At 38.5% G+C, this 21279-nt stretch overlaps 1 protein-coding gene across 1 annotated transcript; it reads left to right on the top strand.

Annotated features, from left to right (window-relative positions):
- Window positions 1–4587: 4587 nt before the first annotated feature.
- Window positions 4588–21273, top strand: dlec1 (DLEC1 cilia and flagella associated protein). Its single transcript, XM_042751907.1, has 38 exons — window positions 4588–4921; window positions 5139–5279; window positions 5593–5749; window positions 5869–5979; window positions 6067–6254; window positions 6864–7081; window positions 8487–8565; window positions 8836–8923; window positions 9782–9955; window positions 10145–10281; window positions 10960–11052; window positions 12002–12092; window positions 12195–12357; window positions 12454–12646; window positions 12883–12956; window positions 13037–13193; window positions 13317–13410; window positions 14360–14490; window positions 14610–14768; window positions 14878–15008; window positions 15134–15287; window positions 15594–15704; window positions 15808–15926; window positions 16043–16234; window positions 16981–17039; window positions 17127–17278; window positions 17383–17498; window positions 17574–17644; window positions 17734–17948; window positions 18052–18207; window positions 18652–18771; window positions 18888–18982; window positions 19178–19265; window positions 19380–19595; window positions 19722–19889; window positions 20317–20470; window positions 20642–20753; window positions 20964–21273. Exons 1-38 carry the CDS (start codon window positions 4838–4840, stop codon window positions 21088–21090), a joined length of 5088 nt encoding a protein of 1695 aa, XP_042607841.1. The 5' UTR covers window positions 4588–4837; the 3' UTR covers window positions 21091–21273.
- Window positions 21274–21279: the final 6 nt, after the last annotated feature.

Genomic DNA, 21279 nt, shown 5'->3' with positions numbered 1-21279 from the left:
ATACAATTCAAGTCATTAATGCTTTCCTACAAAACGCTTCGGTTACTTAACGTAACCTCGGTTCCCTGAGATAAGGGAACGAGCATTATGTATGGGAAAACTCCTTTTTTACTTTCTGCTGAAGCCTGATTTGTTCACGTTTGTGTAGCTGCACAAACCAATGGCGCCTCAGCCCGCAAAAGGGGGCGGGGCCGGCCGCTACATAAGTCAGTCCGTAGCGCCATTCATCAGATCATTTGACTGAAGCGACGATCATCGATTCATGCAGCTTGTAGTGTGGCAAGTGACATAACGCTCGTTCCCTTATCTCAGGGAACCGAGGTTATGTTAAGAAACCGAAGCGTTCCCTTTCGAACGTTCACTCACGTTATGTATGGGAATGAATCCAATCACGCCGCACTACGAGCAATAATTATATGCTGCTCTGCGAGCCCACTGTTAGAGCATTAATAAGGGCCCTAAGGGACCTAGGCATTATCTCGCCCCGAGCTTAGCTGAGGGCATGAGAAATTACTACCCACATGGGAAGTTTAAACAGATAGAATAGAACAGATAGAATGTCTAAGTTATAGAATCTGGCAAAAGTGGATGGCGACGACCAGCCGGTGGCCGCACAGATCTCACTGATAGATATGCCGCTGGACCAAGCCCATGAGGAGGCCGCTTTAGGGCGGAGTCTAGAACCATTCCCAGAAAGACAGTCCGTCGTCTGGGCAACAACTGGCTCTTGCGTGGGTTGATGACCAACCCGAGGTGCTCTAAGTCACTGAGCAGCAGCTCTTTGTGAGCGTTCAGTTCCCGTTCTGATCTGGCTAAAACCAGCCAATCGTCGAGGTAGTTCAATACGCCGATTCCAATCTGCCTGAGAGGTGACAGAGCCACGTCTATGAACTTCGTAAAAGTGCGTGGAGCCAGGGACAGTCAAAACGGAAGGACTGCATACTGATAGACCACTCCCTCGAACATGAATCTCAAGAACAGTCTGTGACGGGGGGCTATGTGGATGTGAAAGTAAGCATCTTTCAAATCCACAGTCAAAAACCAATCCTCGGGGCAAATATGCATGAGAATTTTCTTGAGCGTCATCATCTTGAACGACCGGTGCATAAGCGAGCTGTTCAGATGTCTGAGATCTAAAATGGGTCTGAGCCCGCCGTCTCTCTTGCTGTTCGCTGGGGGCACTATTTCCACAGCCCCTTTTGCAAGCAGTGTTTGCACCTCCTGCCGGAGAACAATAGCTTTGTTGTTCGGGACAGAAGTTTGAACAACACCTCTGAAGCGGGGCGGTCTGCAAGCAAACTGCAGCGAGTAGCCTCGTCGAATTGTTTCTAAAACCCATCTTGATATTCCTGGAATGGCTGCCCAGGCCATATAATGGGAGGAGAGAGGCTTTATTTTCTCGAACGAGAGCTTGCCTTGAAAAAGCGGGGAGACAACGTTCGTATAAGTGATTGAGAGAGGTTGAGAAATTTTGCTCTTTAAAGGACGTGGGTCCACTATCACAGCAGTAAAATATTCGGGCACACGCTGCACCTGCAGGACGTGACCCGCTGAAAACTCCGTCTCTCAGAGGTGTTCGAAGAGGTGAGGAGTGAAGGCGAGTGAAGGCGAGCTGTTTTGGGGGGCGTTCAGGCCGAGGCGAGAACGGGGCCCCTCCTTTTCCTCTCTAGTGTCTCAGGACGGCTTTGTTGGCTCAGGGTCCAGCACAACTCGTGGGCGGGGACCTTGACGTTTGGGGAAGGGGAAGCGTTTCGCCGGCCTGGACTGCTGTTTTAGCCTGGGCATTTTTCACTGAGGCTGATGCTGTGCTGGCTTTGCAGGCTCAGCAGCGGGGCTCTTCTGATGGCCCGCAGCCGCGGTGCCAGGGCATTTAGGGAGGAAGTGATGCAGCGCATGTGACGTCTTCTGAGCCTCCGAAAACCATTCAGTGAACCCATGAACAGCGGAGCCGAATAGCTCTTTCGGCAAGACTGGCAAGTCGAGGAAGTCCATTTTCTCAGCGTCCCTGATCTCTGTCAGCGTTAGCCAGAGGTGGCGCTCCAGCACCACCAGGCTGGTCATGGTCTTGCCGATCGCTTGCACTGTGGCCTTTGTAGCACGCAGAGCAAGATCCGTTGCTGTGGGCAGCTCCTTAAAGGCCTCCTGGTGCTCTTCGCCAGACTCGTCCATATTACGGAGAAGTTTGGCTTGAAACACTTGAAGGATTGCCATTGTATGCAGCGCTGAACCGGCCTGTCTGGCTGCTGCATAAGCCCTGTTGGCAATAGCCGAGTTGGTCCTGCAGGGCTTAGATGGATGCGCTGCATGGCCCTTTAAGCCGAGGGTAGATGGTGGGCACAGATGTGTGGCGATCGCTTCCTTCAGGGGGGGAAGTTTGGTGTATCCCCTTTCGTCAGCGCCGTCAACGGTGGTGAGAGCTGCTGCAGTAGAGGGATTCACCCGTGCCGAGTAGGGAGCTCGCCACGTCTTAGTGAGCTCATCATGGACGGCTGGTAAGAACGGGGCTGGACGCTGGCGAGAGGATTGCTGGCGGGTCTCTGGCAGAAACCATTCATCCAATAAACCGTGGGCGGGCTTGTCCGGAGCTGACCACTCGAGGCCCAGATCCTCCACGGCCTTTGCGAGAAGGCGTCTGGCTTTGGCCTCGGCACTTGAGGGGGAGGGGCTGCTTCAGCCCGCTCGCAGCTGAAGAGGGGCGCTTGTACTCATGTGAGAAGCATACCGGCGTGAGAGGATGTGGGGAGGGCGGGACTGTTTTTGCCTCTTAAGCTGAGCTCACACTACAGGTGTTTTAAAATCATAACCGATTTTGAAATCTGGTTGCAGCACACACATAAGGAGAATCTTGCAGATTTTCTTCCCTCAAATATTAAACATGCACACACTACAAGATTTGAACATCGTGGCACATCACACACTGCAAGATATCATTAAAGTTAATCATGCCAGAGGGAGCGCCTCACGTTATCTCAAGCAGCAGATTGTCAAAGATTTTTTTAGCGTGCTAGTAGCTTTCTGTACTCACCTGGTGCATTCAAAACTGAGGCAATTCCACTCCAGCGCTTCTCTTTCTCCTTACGGTTGTGATGCATTTTCGACACATTATACAGACAGTCGTGTTACTACAAAATGTCAAGAAACAGTTCCTCTATCTCCACTATCCAGCGAAGCCGTACATCAGCTGTTTTGCGGTTTTGTGCATTGGCTATGAAAGTACTGACGTAATCATATAGCAATCATCATCCCGATTTAAATCCTTAATATCAAACATGTTTGATAATAATCGGGACTGCCCCGATTTGTGTGCGAGCAGATCGGGAGGTGCAAGATTCAATCAGTGAATGCCTCACACTCCGAATTAATCATCAGGGACTGATCAAGGTGCTCGACAAGATGTTTGCTCCGATTCTCGGGAGGGGGAAATCGGGGCTAAATCGGGCTAAAAATCCTGTAGTGTGAGCTAGGCTTTAGGGGAGGAAAAAGACCGGAGGGCCTGGGGGAGGGGATCGCCTTGATGGAACAAGACGATCTGCGAGCGTAGACAGGAAAGTCTCATGCTCTCGCAAAAAGATCATGAGCCACCTGCGAGTTGCAGCCTCTGGGTGGGCGCGGTCGAGGCAGGTGGCGCACTCGCTGTGCCTGTCTTCATCGTGCAAGAGTCCCTTGCATGAACCACAAGCAACGCTCGCTGAAAATTTGCTCTTTAGGAAATTTGCTCTTACCCGGATGCCGGATGCCTGCAGTGATGCTTCCATCGCTGTTTTCGGCTTCTTCCATGGCAGTGAGCAGAGCTGGAGCTTCTTCTAAGGCTTCGTCTTGCAGAAGAGTGATCCTCGTCGCTGAAGGAGAATAATCTGATGAATGGCGCTATGGACCGACTATATAGCAGTCAGCCCCGCCCCCTTTGGCGGGCTGAGGCACCATTGGTTTGTGCAGCTACACAAACATGAACAAATCAGGCTTCAGCAGAAATGAAAAAAGGAGTATTCCCATACATAACGTGAGTGAACGTTCAAAAGAGAGCTACCACTGGCTCTGCAACCATTTACCTAAATTCATTACTTCAGAGTTATGTGCCCTCTAGAAGCTTGTGTTCTGCAAGTGAACATCGCTTTATTGTGCCATCCCAAAGAGGCACAAAATCACTTTCACAGACTTTTACATTAAATGTTCCCTCCTGGTGGAACGATCTGTTCAACTCAATCAGAGCAGCTGAGTCCTTAAGAATAGGCTAAAAACACATCTCTTCCACTTTTATTTGACCCTCTCTAGCACTCTCTATTCTAATTCTATTACTAAAAAAAAAAACCTAACACTAGCTTGCTCTATTATTTTTCTATTCTATGTTTTCTTTTTATTTATTATATAATTAAAAAACCCTTGCTACGTGTATTGCGTTAGGATAACTGAGACTTGTCATAGCACTTGTATATCATTGCTCTTTTGTTGATTTTGTCGCTTTGGATAAAAGCTTTTGATCAAATAAATGCATTCTTGTTTAAATGTCCAAATGTTTTAGTTGCCGTTTTAAATGTCTCTTTTGTTAAGATAATTTAAAAAATCGCTTTGGTTACAGAGCTTTCAGGAGGCTACTCTGGGAGGCTCGCTCTGTTACTATGGCGACGCCCTAAACAAACATGGCGCTCAATGTAGCAAAGGGAACTTCTCCGTGGTGGCATTTAGTGTATGTATTATTTCTGCTTTTACGTTTTATATTGAGACATGTGAGCATTTATGGCACGTTTCCATAAAATATCACCATAAACCTCCTTCGCTACGCACCACACGTGCCGGAGCTTAAAATATAAAATTACGTGTAAATTACGTTTTTAAAACAATGGCAGATGAAATTGAACCAAAAGCACTAAAGAGCTCTGAACCCTCCATGAACCGACACAAACCAGCATCAAATACAACTCAGGTAAGAGAATGACTACTGAACACTTATTTTAACAGTTTGACTAGTAGTACATTTGTCACACTGGCAAAACTGTGTCATCATTTACTCACCCTCATGTTGTCTCAAACTGTATAACTGTATTCCGTTGAACCCAAAATGAGATGTTATGTAATAGGAAATGTTTTAGGAATTATGTAATTTAAACTATCATTAAACAAACCTGTCTTTGTGTGTACAGGACATTTCTCATCTACTGGCCAGCATATTCAACGACCTTTACACCCCAGAGGTGTTTGGGAGGGACACGGTTTCTAATCTTAGTAAATCACGCAGAGGAGGCAACAACTACCATGAAAAATTTGTGGAAGAGCTACAGCAGGTGCCTCTTTTCACATCCGAGCAAAGTCTCTCTTATAAAATGTGATGTATATGTTTATAAAAGTTTTAAATGTTTCTGAAACAGAAACTTTAGGATTCTTTTATTGATAAAAAAAGTTCAAAAGAACAGCATTTCTTTAAAATAGAAATTTTTTAAACACTGTAACACTTTTGATCTCTTTAATTCTTGTTGAATAAAAACTATATTCATTCATATAAAAAATCTTGCCGATCCCCTAGTGTTGGGTCTTCTTTTTTCGGATTTGTATTATCTAGATTATACTTTTGAAATTGAATTTTTATGATTTTATCAGGTGCATTCTGAATACAACAGACGGATTCAGAACGCTGACATGCTGGAGACGCACATTATACAGGCCCGACTGCAAGCTGCTGCGAAGGAGGAGCATGATCACAGCAGAATCATTGAAGAAGTGGGTGAGGCCTACTATCAGCTGGGTCTTCCCCCAGGTAGGTTTCTCTAGTTATGTTTATTTAAACAACAATTACTTTTACTATCAAGTGTGTCGGTCTGTTAGTTAGTAATCTTATGACATCAAAACCCTGAAGAGTCCTCTGTGTCTTCAAAGTTAAATCAGCTTTCAAGTGGTGTGTGGACAGTGAGCTTCTCAGGAGCAACAACTTGATTTGTCCACTGGACTATACAACAGTGCACACCCCAGTTGTTAAAACCCCAAAAGGTATTATTTCACTGACCTATAAAGTAAAAACATACTCAAACAATCAGATTACGTATTATAATACTGTCATTTTCCCATTTTTTGCAGGCACAGTTACTCCAGGCTTTATCCAGCCAACTGTCTCCTATAATATGCACATCTGCACCGAACCACAGGATGATGGTTACACTCCTCTCCCCCCACCTGCGCATACGGCCCAGAGCCTGCTGGAACAATCAGAGGAGACACTCACGCTCCCTTCCTCTCCAGAGTCCAGCTCTATCAAGGGCAGCGAGGTGTACCTCTGAACATTATTCCATTTTCCTCATATCAAAGGGAGTAGAATGACCTTCATGTTTTTTTATTACATCACTTTTATTAATTATTTTACTTGTAAGTTTAATATTACTCATTATTTGAATAAATAAACAGAATATTTGGACTTTTACATTTGTACTATTATAAATATTATACATAGTATATATACTTTATATTTAGGGCTGTCAAATCAATTAATTGCAATTAATCGCACCCAAAATATTTTTTTTAGTGTTCATGTAGTGTATGTGTGTGCAGTGTATATATTTATATTTATATATATGTGTATATGATTTGTTTTTTTTTTTTAATAAATATTTATATGTGTATATTTTTATGTTTATGTTTTATGTATATATGTATATATTTATGTATTTTTTAAATTATATTATTTGCACACACTTGTATTATGTAAACATAAATTATTATTATTATTTTGGATCTGATTAATCGTGATTAATTGATTTGACAGACCTATACAAAATATTTAATTTTTAAATTAATTTGTCACACTGCAGGATAATTTAAAATGATATAGTACAGACAATGTTAAAAATGGTTATTTTTCCAATTTTTCAACTCAAAAGCTAGGTATGGTGCATAAGGCCTCTTGGATGGAGAAGCCTAGCGTTCAGAGTCAGGCAGAAGACAGGGCTTCCCTGCAGAAACACAAAGACCGAGGGAAGTTACTGAGGTTCCTTCGCTTCCTTTTCTTATATTCTCAGATTGTGGGTGTGTTTGTAATCATGCCAGGGAAGAGGCCAGAGAATGTGGGAAAGGGCAGGAAAAACACTGGCAGAGAGAGGTGTGCCTGTGTTTTTGATTCAATATGTGTTTTCTTTGGGAAGATCATACTTAGAATGACACTCGCTATTGATTTATTTGATAATTTTTTTCTATAACCTCTATAATTAGCTAGTATAAATAGTATATAAATTATTTTAAACCGGTTTCCCATCTTCCATTGGTCAACAAACAATTACACATAGTGCCTTTAATTAATCAATATCCAATCAAATTCAAAGCAAATAGGCCGCTTTATGAATTTTCTTATAATCCCTATAATACTTGTCCTTTGTTGTTGCATTGTTTGCATTTTGGTCCACTTTATTCAGCCATTATTGCCTTAATATTTGTGCAGCTTGGGTAGGGGAAATATGATACACATGAACACTCAAGAAACAGATCACACCCTTTTGTCTGCCATGTATTATAAATGCTAACCTGAATGTATTCTAATATATTTCTTCATATGGCTCACGTAGACATCTGAAAAGCATGACATGCAAATGCAAACCAGCAGAATGGATTATTCTACAAGTGTAATCAGCCGTGCAGCCTATATAAGTTTTTTATTTATTGCCCTTTATTAGCCTCATTGTCTCCAAAAACAAATATCAGCATTAGCATGCCAAGTGGTGGTGGTGGTGGGGGGGTCCCCCTCTCTATAAATTGCGTTCTACATTCCCCGTGGCAAAAAACAACAACAAAAAAAACAGTCTTGGTAGTCCCCCTCCTTTGAAATCGTGTTCCCCTCTCTAACGCCGGGCCTTTGGAATCGTCCTTACATTCCCCAACTTACAGCGCCCCTGGGTGCTAATCAAAGAGAACATTTAAATTGGAATCACTCCATTGCCTGTTTCACTTGTCTGGCCTAAAATGTCTCTGGCCATTTAAATGAGGTTTTTCCCTTCAAAGCGGCCAAAAGAATCACAAGACTATCAAAATGCCTCAGCTGACTCTTTCTGCATTTTGAGTCAGTGAGCTCTGTGCAGTTCCTGTTTTATGCGTCTTGGCGGTCAACACCAGAACAAAAGATTCAGTTTGAATGAGATACAGTACTTCATAAAGTGTGGCTGGGCAGCTGATAGAAAGCATATCCACAAAGAGTTTAGGTTCATATATTTGACTATTCATGGGAAAGTATAGATTTTAGTTGCTGTGACTGGTTAATATTTTCAAACACCTTTTCCTGTGGTTAATTTCTAAGAGAAGAGATGTATTCTGTCAATTAACGAATAATTCTAGTTTACTGATGGAATGTTATAGGACAAAACCTCTGCATTTTTTAAAGAATGTATTTAATGATCAAAGCATGTCATCTGAGGATACATAGTAGAATAATTATTTTGTTTATTTATTCGGTTATTAACTTATCATAAGCTCATACATGGCAAATTATTGTCACAAAATTCTCTTTCTGTCTTCAGTCCTGGTCTCGCTCCCATCTTCACTGCGAATCCACCTGTCATCTTCTTCACTGACTACAGAATAGGACAAGTCTATGAGGTATAAAAGCACCTTATATTTCATTTATTTTGGTCCATTTTAATGAATAATTATATTCATACAACATGGAATTTATGGAATTAAAAACAATATAACTGTTTACTGCATTTTATTTTAATTGACTTAATCAGTAATGTGAGGTTTTTACTTTTTACCGCATGATCCCTAGTGTAAATGTTCATTAGATTTTCCCTACTGAGCCACTTCTGAATGATTCCTTTCCAGTTCAGTATGTTTTCATTTCCTAATAGTGCCTTCTGTTTTCTGTAGACTGTGGTGGAGCTCAAAAACATGACTGCGACCAGCCGTCACATTCGAATGATGCCTCCAACCACCCCACACTTCTCTGTTGGTTTGGGTGAGTCTAAAGAAAAAAGTACCTGCTCACCTCATGAAAGACTCATTCATGTTGTCAGGAGTTCTCTCTGCATAGTTTACATTAAAGCTGTTCGTTACTAGAGGAAATGTCAAGGTTGTTAGAGTTAACTAAAACTAAAACCATGAAAAAATATATATATATAATTTCTTCAAGTAAAATCAAAAATTAAAGGGATAGTTCACCCAAAAATGAATATTCTGTTATCATTTATGTTGAAGTTGTTCCAAAACAATATGAGTTTCTTTTTATATTTTGAAGAATGTTCAAAACAGTTGCTGGTGGCCATTGATTTCCATAGTATGGAAAAAATACACTGGAAGTCAATGGCTGTGTTTGTTTCTGTTCAGCAAAAGAAAGAAACTCATACAGTTTTGAAACAACATGACAATGATTAAATGATGACAAAATGTATTTCTGGGTGAACTATTCCTACAACTGTAATAAAATAAAATACATATAAAAAAAACTTATTTTATTTAGTTTTCAAGGCAACATTTCTCATTTGCACTTAGTTTAAGTTAAGTACTTAAACCAAAAAAAAATGATATAGACATTAAACTAAAAATAAATTACTAATGCAACTAAAATTAAAAAAAGAAAATCTAAGAATAAAATCTAATTTAAAATATTAACTAATCTGTAATAGTAGATCAGTGATACTAAAATAACCCTGAATATCACAGGATTCTGAGGAATTGTTGGTATTTACCCTGCAGCTTGAGAAAGGAGAATAGGGACACAGTGACATCTACTGTTAAAAAAGGGAAATAATTACTACCAGTGAATTTCTGCTTTGAGATCAAGTAAGAAACTGTGTAATAAAGCTTTGTCTTACAGGCAGGTTCCCTGGTGAGGGGGGGATTGTTGCTCCTGGAATGAGTTGCCAGTATATGGTGCGTTTTGCTCCAGACTCTCTGGCTGATTATGAGGATGTTCTGGTTGTGGAGACACAGATGCCTTATCCTCTCATTATACCGATAGAGGCCCGCAGACCCCCACCAATACTCAGTTGTGAGTCAAAATAAACTTAACTATTTCAGCATCTAGATCTTAAAGGGATAGTACACCTAAAAATGAAAAATAACAATGAAAGTCAATGGGGTCCAATGTTGACTGACTTTCAAAAATACCTTAATTTGGCTTGTATTGATATGAGGGATTCAGAGTTGAATCATTGCCTCTCCTCTTTCCGTGTGCCAGTGCCTGCTGTTATGGACTGCGGTTACTGCCTTGTGGGAGGGGTGAAGTTTATGGAGGTTTTATGTCGGAATGAAGGACTGAGTGCAGGAACATTCTGTGTAATGCCGAAGAAACAGTGGCCTGCCTCAAGCCTTAGGGTAAGCATGCAAATCTTGACATGAAATCTCATTCAGTTCATATTTAAGAATCCTTTCTTTGACAGAATTATTATTTATGAATTCTAATAAATCTCATAATTTCTTAACACACTCTGCTGGTTGAAATAAACTTCTGTACTCTTGAACTCAGTTTCATCTGTACTTTTTCAATATAAATCAAACAACGGCTTAAAGTGAAAATGAAATTTTGCTGTTTTCTAAAAGCATGTTATTAAACTTCTTGTGAACTAAGCAAAAAAATAAATATATATATATATATTGTAATTTAAAATTATGAGCTAAGAAAATGTAAAAAAAAAAAAAAAAAAAAAAAAATATATATATATATATATATATTTTTTTTTTTTTTTTTTTTTTTTTTTTTTACATTTTCTTAGCTCATAATTTTAAATTAAAATATCATAAATTGATGAAATGACTGGTCACACTTTCTGGACTTCTCCAATCATTTAGTCCACTTTAAACACAGCCCATTCATCCAATCAACAACCTATAGATAGAACCAAGTCCCCATCCTAGGTTTTTGTCTTTTTACAATACTGTTTCACTTGGATGTACGTCACAATACAGAAGAAACCACCTCCTTTACATTGCGGATTTAACCTTTTGTCTTAGAATGTTGTTAACCATCATGAGTGATAATTCTGTGTGTCTCAGTCTGCAGTGAAGTCTACTTTCGCAGAACAGCCTCCCTTTGCCATCAGTCCCTCTATTTTCGGTCTTCTTCCTGGGCAGACCACTGTCATAGAGGTGAGATGGTACTGACTGAAGAGCACACAAATCAACTCAACCTTATACAGTGGTGGCCAAAATTATTAGAAACTTTGGCATATTTAAGAGGTTTCAGTTGTTTTTGTTGAATTGGCCATTACAGTACCCATAAAACAAACTATTGCCGGAACTTCCTGTGACGGAAGGAATCTGCTGGAAAACTGGACAGATCTATTGTACATTCAAAGGAAAGCTTTTGGCTTGAGTTGCAGAAGGCATGGGATAACATTAGTGTTGAAGTTCTCTGGAAATATATTGACACTATGCCAGAGAGATGTGCTGCTGTAATTGCTGCAAAAGGAGGACATACCAAATAATAAAGTTAAAAGTGGATAAGAACAGTATTACTTACTTCATCTGATATTTGTTGTGCTCAGAGCAACCATCTGCATGTTTCATGAACATTATGAAATAAAATCATGTTTTGGAGGCAAAAATGTCAATATTTTCAGATCTGTCAGGTGTTCAAATAATTTTGGCCACCACTGTAGATGTTAATCGGTTTTACACAAATTACTTATATATTCTCTAGAAGATTACACAATACTAATTTATGAGTTTAATCTACCTTCTACACTATGTGATTTTCTCTATTTTAATTTGATTAACAGGCTCAATCTTTATTAGGTGGTATAGCGCACACATTCCCTCATTATAACTTTTAGTGATGGTAATTATGATTAAAAATAAGTAATGGTTGGCAGAACAGATTTTTTATCTGATCTTCTAAAAATTTTCTTTTAAGATGCAGATTTTGTTGTTCATCACCTAAGCAACTTGCAAAGAAAAACACATTAATATGCTAATGTATGCACATTTTTAGATCTTGTGAATACAGCGTTTTATACAGTCTGACAGTCATACAGTAAATACAGCTCAGATTTGAATGATATTCAGTATTCTGCTACTCTGTGTTTTTTATGTTTAGGTTGTGTTTTTCCCCACAACTGCTGAGATCTCTACTCAGGACTTTACCATTGTCTGTGACAACTGCCAAGTGAAGGACATCACCCTGCAAGGTAGGAAATCAATTCAAGCAAACGTATGTCATTTTTTGTCTGAAATTTAAAACCAACATCTCCAAAAAGATATATGTCTATATGTTCAATACATTTTCTCAGGTACAGGTCAGCTGATCACCGTGGAGCTGGTTTCAATATCAGGCGGAGAGGATCAGCCTGAATTGGGGGAGTTGTGTGATATCACAGCTAACCATTATGTCAGATTCAATCCAACCAATCCACATTCCACCTTACAGAAGATGGTTGTTGTGAAAAACAATGCGTGAGCTACCTGTGCACATCTGCGTTAACACAGAATACTATGTACAGCGGATACTTACTGGTGTGTTTGTAAATCATTTTTTCCATTTATGTGTAGAAACTTGGAGCTCCCGTACCACTGGCAGATCATGAAACCCAACCTTCAATATCTATTGCCTGGAGAGACTCCAGACCCCTCCAGCATTCAGCATCATCTTGATACAGACAGTGTGTTCAGCATTACTCCAGTCATGGGCATTCTGAGCCCTGCAGAAGAACATGAGTTCCTACTCACATACTGTCCAAAGGATGTATGTGCACTCACACATATAAACACACTAAAAACTAAAAGTATATGGACATATATAAAAAAAAATCTAATAAAAATTACAAAAACACACAATAAAATAAATAAAACTTTAACTAAAATCAAAAAGAAAGCAAACTATAAAAATGAAATCTAATTCAAAAACTATAAAACTGTATTAGCGAAAACCATAGTAGTATATCAATGATACTAAAAACAGTAATTTTCTATCTGTCTAAGTTGAAAGATTACCTGATTGTATGCATTTTTTTTTTTATGTGTGTTAGTTATAATACCAGAATCGGTGACGATGGGTAAAATGAACTTTACTTACTGTTTGAGATTTGAATTTACAATTAATTTAGGATAAAAACCTCTGTGTGTTGATTTGCAGGACGTGTCTCGACACAGGTTTCCATGTAAATGATGTGACCGTTTTAGAGGTTGAAGTGAAAGGTTCTGCTGAGCCGTATAAGATTCTTCTTGAGCCGTATGCTGTTTTAATACCAGGGGGAACCTACATACACAACACAATCCGCAAGAGATTTAAGGTAGTGCTGGGTCCAGAGGTCAAAATGACTCTGAACTTCTTTCCTAATTCCTTTATTTACATCATAAAATGTTTTTGAAGCTCAGTCATGTGTATGTTTTTTGTGTGTGTGTGTGTGTTTTAGATGTGGAACCACAGCAAATCAGTCATTCACTTTGAATGGGAGCGTATTATTGACAGTCATGTAATTGAAGTGGAGCTTTCAACAGGAGAAATAGGTCAGAGCATTGCAGTGTGTATCAGTAAATAATGTATGAACAAACAGATATTCTGTTCAAACATCTGGAGTCAGTTAGATTTTCTTAAAGAAGTTAATACTTGTATGAAGGAACATAAAGTTGATCAGAAGTGACAGTAAATGCAGGCATTATGTTAAAAACTATTTTTATTTATTAATAAAACCAATATCGTTCTTCAGAGCTTTATATTCATCTAAGAATCCTGAAAAAAATTATAATGGTTTCAACAAAAATCTTAAGCAGCACAACAGTTTGCAACATTAATAATAATAAGAAATGTGTCTTGATCAGCATCCAAATCAGGATATTAGAATGATTTCTGAAGGATCATGTGACAATAAAGACTGGAGTAATTCAATTCATTATTCAATTCAAGTTTATTTGTATTGCGCTTTTTACGATACAAATCGTTGCAAAGTAGCTTTACAGAAAATTTTAAGTTTCTACATTAAATTTAGGAGTAGGTTATAAGTGGTGACTATGGCAGAAATGTACAGTCATAATCATGCAGTTAGTTACAAATTACACATAATCAAACAGACAGTGAACACTATTAACTGCAATGATTATATGTTGAGATTAAAACTTTGCGATTGCGATTAAACTTTGTGATTTAGCAGAATTTGGAAGTTTTGTATGTTGTTCCAGGGTTAGCATTAGTTTTTAGTAATGATACTAAAAATTCAGCTTTGCCATCACAGGAATAAATGCCATTTTTAAATATCTAGAAATAGAAAACAGTTATTGTAACAATATTTCACAATATTTCTGTTTTTGCTGTATTTTATGATCAAATAAATGTATCTTTGGTGAGCATAAGAAACTTAATTCAAAAACATAAAAAAAAACTTGAACAGTAGTGTATAAGTCTATTCAATAATAAACAAAACAAATAAATAAATGATTTCTAACATGTGCTTGCTTACAGAGATGAATGAGTGTTTCGATATGGAGTTGGCTCTGACTGGAGAGAATCCAGGTCATTTTACCTCCACCCTGCAGTGTCACATTCAGCACCATCCTAAAACTATAGGACTGGCCATTGAGGTCACCTTTAAGGTGTTTGAATCCATTTCCCTATGATTTATACTCAATATGCTGTGTGGAGGACATCACAAATGTTCTCATTAGCAAATGATATCTCATTCAAATGAATTATATTTAATATGGTGCTTCAGGGTCCGCATTGCTCAGTGAATGTGCCCAGTCTGGATTTTGGTTTGCTGCGAATGGGAAGTGAAGGCATCTCTTCCATCGATATCACCAACAACAGTCTGCTAGATGCCCATTGGAGCCTAGAGGAGCTGTCCAACACAAAGCCGCCAATCAATGGCTTGGTACAACACCCCATCTACGCTTCTTATTAAATATTAATAGTATTATAAATCAGCACACAGATGTTTGTGGACTGTTTTTGTATCCTTATTTGCATGTGTCTGTGTTCAGGTGTATATGAATCCAAATAATGGTGTGCTGCCTCCCCTGGCGTCCTGCAGTGTGGATGTGGTCTTCAGAGCCCTGTACTGCCAGCGTTTTGAGTCGGTCTTACAGCTTACTGTACTCAACGGCACTGGCTGGTGAGGAAATAAGACATATCTTTGTCATATGTGTCTGGACTACAAGAAAAGAATACTAAGAAAATGTTACCAGTTATTGGTTGTGTCACATATTTGAGTGAAGGTGTGCATTGGTTTGTCTTCAGTCACGTCTCTGTACAAGCAGTCGTCCAGTCTCCTCAGGTGTGCTTGCTGAGCTGTGAGCTGGTGTTGACTGATCTATATATAGGTGTTCCTCAGATGAGCACCGTTACCCTGTTTAACCAAACACTGCTGCCAGCCGACTTCACCTGGAGCAAGGTGAGACAGTTAACGTAATGTGTTTATCTCAAACTGTTTTTATCTTGTTCGAAAAACCCTAGCCAGTGTTGATACTTTGGAAAGAACATGCTATTGAATTGTAATGTGGTCACACTCACAGACAATAAAGTCAGCCATTTTTCTTCATAAAAGAGTTTTATACAAAACAAAAAATAAGTTTAAAATCATATACGGTTACATGAGATGAAAACTCATAAATTCAGTATTGCTGTGATTTAATGTTGTGAAATTGTATAGGCTGGACCAATACGTTTAGTCATTCTCAAGGTGTTCTCTTCCTTTCAGCTCCGAGGTGCACAAGCTCATCTGTGCTCTGCAACCTTCAGCCCCTCTGCAGGCACTTTGGAGCCCAATGCCAAGACAGAAGTGTCTGTATCATTCACCGCTCACACTGTTGTAAGTACTGCTACTGTAGTACTGGAACACCCACAGCCTAACATAAACAGTATATAACAGCTCCAGTGCAAACAGTACTGTGAATGTGTTTTTATGTTTTTAGGAGGAACTGACTAAAGTGGCTGCAGTTTGTGAAGTAAAAGGAATGGAGAGTCCATTATTGCTGGGATTTTTTTCTAAAGCTAAACCTCTCAGAATTTCCTACTCACTGCATTCTGATTGGTAAAGCCACATTTACCTCATATTCACATATCCCTGGTCTTTGTTTAGTCTTTTTTTTTAAAAAATCAATCAATGGTTGCAATATCAACCTCTTTTTTTTTCTGCTGTATATTTAGTACTAATTCAAGTGATGCTGATCATCAACCAATCACACTGGACTTCAGTGAGCACGAGCCAGTTGTCATTGGCAAATCTATCAAAAGGCAGTTGCTGATAACTAATGACACCGCTATTACTGCTCTGTTCACTGTTGAAGCAGAGTACTTTACTGGATATTGTCCTTCACAACTGGATGAAAACTCTGAAAGGTACAGTACATCCTGTATCTTGATTCTGCTGTATTGTTTTTGTATTAATACCAAAATATTATTTAATTATTTAATTTTCTAATTAACTACTAGCCTAATATTGCATTGGGTTTTTAAAAATGTTTTAAAAGGAGTGTCTTATGTTCATTGATGCTGTATTTATTGTAATACGAAATATCATTCCAACTTTAAATAACTGTTTTGTGTTTTAATGCATTTTAAAATTTAATTTATATTTTAAAATGTAATTTATTCCTTTGATAGCAAAGCTACATTTTCAGCATCATTATTGCAGAAAACATTTTTTTTTTTTTAAAACATTCTTATTATCAATGTTGAAAACAGTTGTGTTACATAATTTTTTTTTTTGTGGAAACTGTTACTTTTTTTTTAAGATTCTTTGATGAATAGAACAACATTTATTTGAAATAGAAATGAAAACATTTTAAATGTTGTGTAACATTATAAAATATATTTTTTAATGATTTACAAATTGTTTAAAGCTTAATTGAGAATCATTAATTGTATTATTTTAATTTAATTTATTTTTATATAATATGTATTAAAAATTTATTTTAAATAATTATTTTTTAATTTTTTAATTTTTTACATTTTATTTTTATTTATGTATTTTAATTTTATTATTATTTAATTATTTTTTTTTATTTAAAATTTTATTTGATTTATTTATTATTAAATACTATTAAAAAAACTGTTTTACCTGACACTTTGGCCTTTCCTTCCAGGAGCGGTGCACCTCTTCATTCTATCCAGGCCAAAAAATTACAGCAGAAAGCGTATGATGGTTGGTGGTACCTACTCTTTTGTGCTCTTCAGTATCAGTGAAAGTGAAACAGCAAAGTCAAAAAGCATTTTCTTTCTTTACTTCCAGAATTTGTAAACTGTCTTCTTTCCCATGGAAGAGGCGCAGCATTCTTTGTTAAACCGAACAGTGGGATTCTTTGCCCATTTGAGACTCAAACCATCAATATCACTGCTTTCACCAATATGTGGGGAGATTATCAAGACAATCTCATATGTAAAGTATGTCACAAAACAATCAAACTTCTTATTTCATTAAAAATATTTTGCCTTTCTCAAATCAAACAGCTGAGTTACAGTGAATCCTAACTCAACGTTTCTTTCAGGTTGGAGATCTAGATACAGCTCTCATTCCTATCAAGATGTCTGTGAGGGGCTGCCCAATTTACTTTCAGATGATTGGACCACAGCCTGACAACCAGAACCAGGGTCCGATTATACGGTCAGTGTATTATAGGATGCATAAGATGTTGCAGTTTACATGCAAAGACTGTTCTTTGATATTTATGATTGACAGGTTTGGAAGCCATGTTTCTGGAGGAGACACTGTGTCACGCTCTTTACGGCTCATTAACACCAGTCCATACGGTAAGCCATTCACCACATCAAGTTCACAAATGTACATACATAAAGTTTACAAAAGTACTTACTTCAAGTCATTTTCTAAAACCTCTCAGATATCCGTATGGATTGGGTGACCTACAACTTGGAGGTCGGTGATAGTAAATTGATAGATCTGTTGGTTGCATGTGGTGAGCCCTTTCCTCTGAAGGATGCCGATGGCAATGAGGTTGTTGGAGGGCTGGACTCATCTGTCATGTTCCCGCCCACATGGGATGACAGCCACACCCCCAGCAGAGAAGGAACAAGCTCGACTTTCATGACTAAATCTGTGAGTCTAGGCTTAGTTTTCATAGTAACATCCCAAAATCGATATTTCTGCTGCAGCTTCACTACACAAACAAAAAGGTCCAACTTTTTCTTCTGTTTTGTAGGATGATTTTGGAGAGAATGAGGAAGAATGTGATAGAGAGGAGGGCAGAAGCCCTTCTAGGTCTCTGGCTCCAGTGAAGAAGCTGTTTTCTGTGTTTCTGAAGCCTCATGAAGGGAACGTCTCTGACTACCCATACTGCATCACTCCACAGCAAATTGTAGGTTATGGGAAACACTACTGTTTCAGATTCCAGTGTTTTATTTCCATATCTGGATGTAGAACATTAATGACGGGAATGTGTGATGGGGAAAAAGGCATTTAAAGGGATAGTTCACCCAAAAATGAGAATTCTGTCATTGATAGATCTGAAATAGATCACACAAAAAGTATTCTTGTAGCTGCATAAAATTACGGATGAATCACTGATGTCACATGAACTATTTTAATGATGTACTTTCTACCTTTCTGGGCCTGGAATGTGTCAGTTGCATTGCTGTCTATGAAGGGTCTGAAAGCTCTTGGATTTCATCAAAAATATCTTTAATTGTGTTCCAAAGATAAACAAAGATCTTACTGGTTTAGAATGACATGAGGGTGAGTAATTAATGACAGAATGTTCATTTATGGATGAACTAACCCTTTAATATGTACTTTATTACAGGTCGTTCCAGCAGGGGGCAGTAGCACCATTCATGTGTCATTTACTCCTCTGATCCTGTCATGCTCAACCAATCAAAGCTGTATCGGTTATGCTCTGGGTTTCATGAACCTGGACTCTAAGGTATGTTAATCATGTCCACGTAACCTTATACAGACTCTGTTACATTAGCATCTCTTTCAAAACAGAATAAGTTTTACAGTCAAGATAGTGTCATATCACTATTATTTATCTTGTAGCTTGCATCATTAACTCCAGGCAAAGTGGAGAGAGCCCAGGGTTATGATCTAGAACCTTTGAGGCTGGACATGCAGGCTACTGTAAAACCTGCCATGTGAGTTACAAATTTAATTTGGATTCATAGAGTATATTCATGTAGCAACTGCTTAGTGATGCCCGTACGTAAATTTTAGCAAATATAAATATCTGTATAAAGTAAAATCTTTCAATGTGCTTCTACCACAAGCATTTCATACAAGTAAATAAATACATTATATATAAACAACTGTAAATCAGTGTGTGTGTTTAGTTTGTCGGTGCAGATGGCAGAGGATACAGACGTACTGGAATTCACAGCAGCTGCCAGTGATACACTAGACTCAGCATCACACACACAGGTGCACGTCAAACAAACAATATGCATCCAAATCAAAGACAAGTTAATTATGACATTTCCTCTTGGTCATGGGAGGGTTTATCTGCACCTTTTTGTCTTTCCATTTGGACTCTAGAAGGAATCCAGGATAACTCGGACGTTCCAGCTGAAGAACAATACGGATATGGCCTTGAGTTTTAGACTGAGCACACACTCTCCATTCTCAGTGCTGCTGCCCCGACAGAGCCTTAAACTGATCAGCAGCTCACCCTCTCACAGACACACAACAGGACTCTCTGGACCAGGAGATGAGCAAACAACACTTCTGTTACAGCCTAAACAAATCTTGCAGGTCATATTGTTTCTTTGCTCTTGGATTTCAGCTTTTTTTTGCGTTGTCCCTGTAGGAATCTATGATAAATCTGTGGTATTTTTCAATCTGACACAGAAGTGATTTAATAATAATTTTAATTTGCAGGTTAAGGTGGCTTTCCATAATTCAGCTTCACTCCTGACCTGTCTGAATGAACCATGTGAGGAATCGGATGATCAGCCCTCGGCTACTCTTCTGTGCAATGATGCTGGAGAAAGGACACTACAGTTTCAGCAGAGTTTGACCATTGAGTACAGTAATAACAGCATACAGGTGTGTACAGACTACATTAAGCTCCTTTAAATAGCTAAAATACACCAGTCAGTGAACAAAATGCAATTTTTGAGGTTCATAAAGCTGGTATTTAATGATGGAGCTGTCATTTCAAGGCAATATTCAAGGCTATTGCATTTGAAGATGATGATGGGTAAAAAAAATAAATAAAATCAGCTTGTGGGAATCATATTGTCCTGGAACAATAGCCTCATTCAAACAAATGCAGCCTTGGTGAGCTTTAGACTTCCTTTAAAAACATTAATAAACTTACCAACCCCAAACCAAAACAACTGTGAACCAGAAGCAAGCTTTCTTCTTGATATCTGAGCTTTTGTAGCCAAACAAGCAGATGTGCCTCAGAAGTCTCAACTGAATTTCCTCTGTAAGTAACCATGTTGTAAACACTATTGTTTGACTATTTCAGAGAGTGTCCCTTTATGCTAATCTGGCATTACCGACACTGCACCTTTCCAGTTCCACTGTGGATTTTGGCACCTGCTTTGTTGGACAAACAACTGTCAAAGAGGTCTACCTCTACAACAGAGGTGGCTCCTGTAGCTTCTGGACCGCACTTACAGGTAAAATGCTCTTGCTTTGGATGAAGCAGTTGTGGAGTGATCATGAAGTTGCATTAACATTGACAAGGTTGCCGTAGTAACAGATTGCAGCTGTAATCCTGTTTTAATCATCTGATCTTTACAATCATGGTAATTACATTGCATCTAGTTGAGCTTATGTTTTGTGTCTAGATGCTGAAGCTGGCAATGAAGTATTCAGAGTGAGTCCAGACTCTGGTGTGTTGAAATTTCTCGGGGACCAACCATCATGTAAGCAGCTGCTGCAGATCAGCTTCACTGCAAGGTACAGTCCACCTCACCTGATACACACACAACCAATCAAATCATATCCCAGAAATTACTTCACTCAAGAAATGGATAATATTATATACCTGCAAAAGATTAATAACTTAGATTCAGGTTGAGTTTGAAGTTCAAAGTTCAACTATATTACTGTATTTGCCTAAGCAAGTGAATTTTTCAAACTTCATACTAATTATATTTTCTTCATCAGTGATCAGAAAGAGTTCCAAACTATTATCACAGTGCAGGGGGTTCTTGGAGAGACACCACTTCTTCTGAAGGTCAATGGAAGTGGATCATTTGATGAGAGTTTTATATCTCCAAAATCTGACACTTGACAAAACACTGAGTTCTACATATAATACTGAAGAACTGAAATGTATCTCTCTCTCTCTCCCTCTCTCTCTGTATAGACATTAATTAGTTGGATTAGACACTGATCTCTGTTTACTTCAAATACTGTATTTGTGAAAGTTTTATTCCTTTAATTATAAAGATTAAAGATCAACATAAAAACATGAGCACAT

The sequence above is a fragment of the Cyprinus carpio genome, chromosome B24, assembly GCF_018340385.1.
Source record: "Cyprinus carpio isolate SPL01 chromosome B24, ASM1834038v1, whole genome shotgun sequence".
NCBI classification, from domain to species: domain Eukaryota; kingdom Metazoa; phylum Chordata; class Actinopteri; order Cypriniformes; family Cyprinidae; genus Cyprinus; species Cyprinus carpio.
The sequence above is the reverse complement of the archived record's forward strand: the minus strand, read 5'-3'. Positions and strand labels throughout refer to the sequence as shown.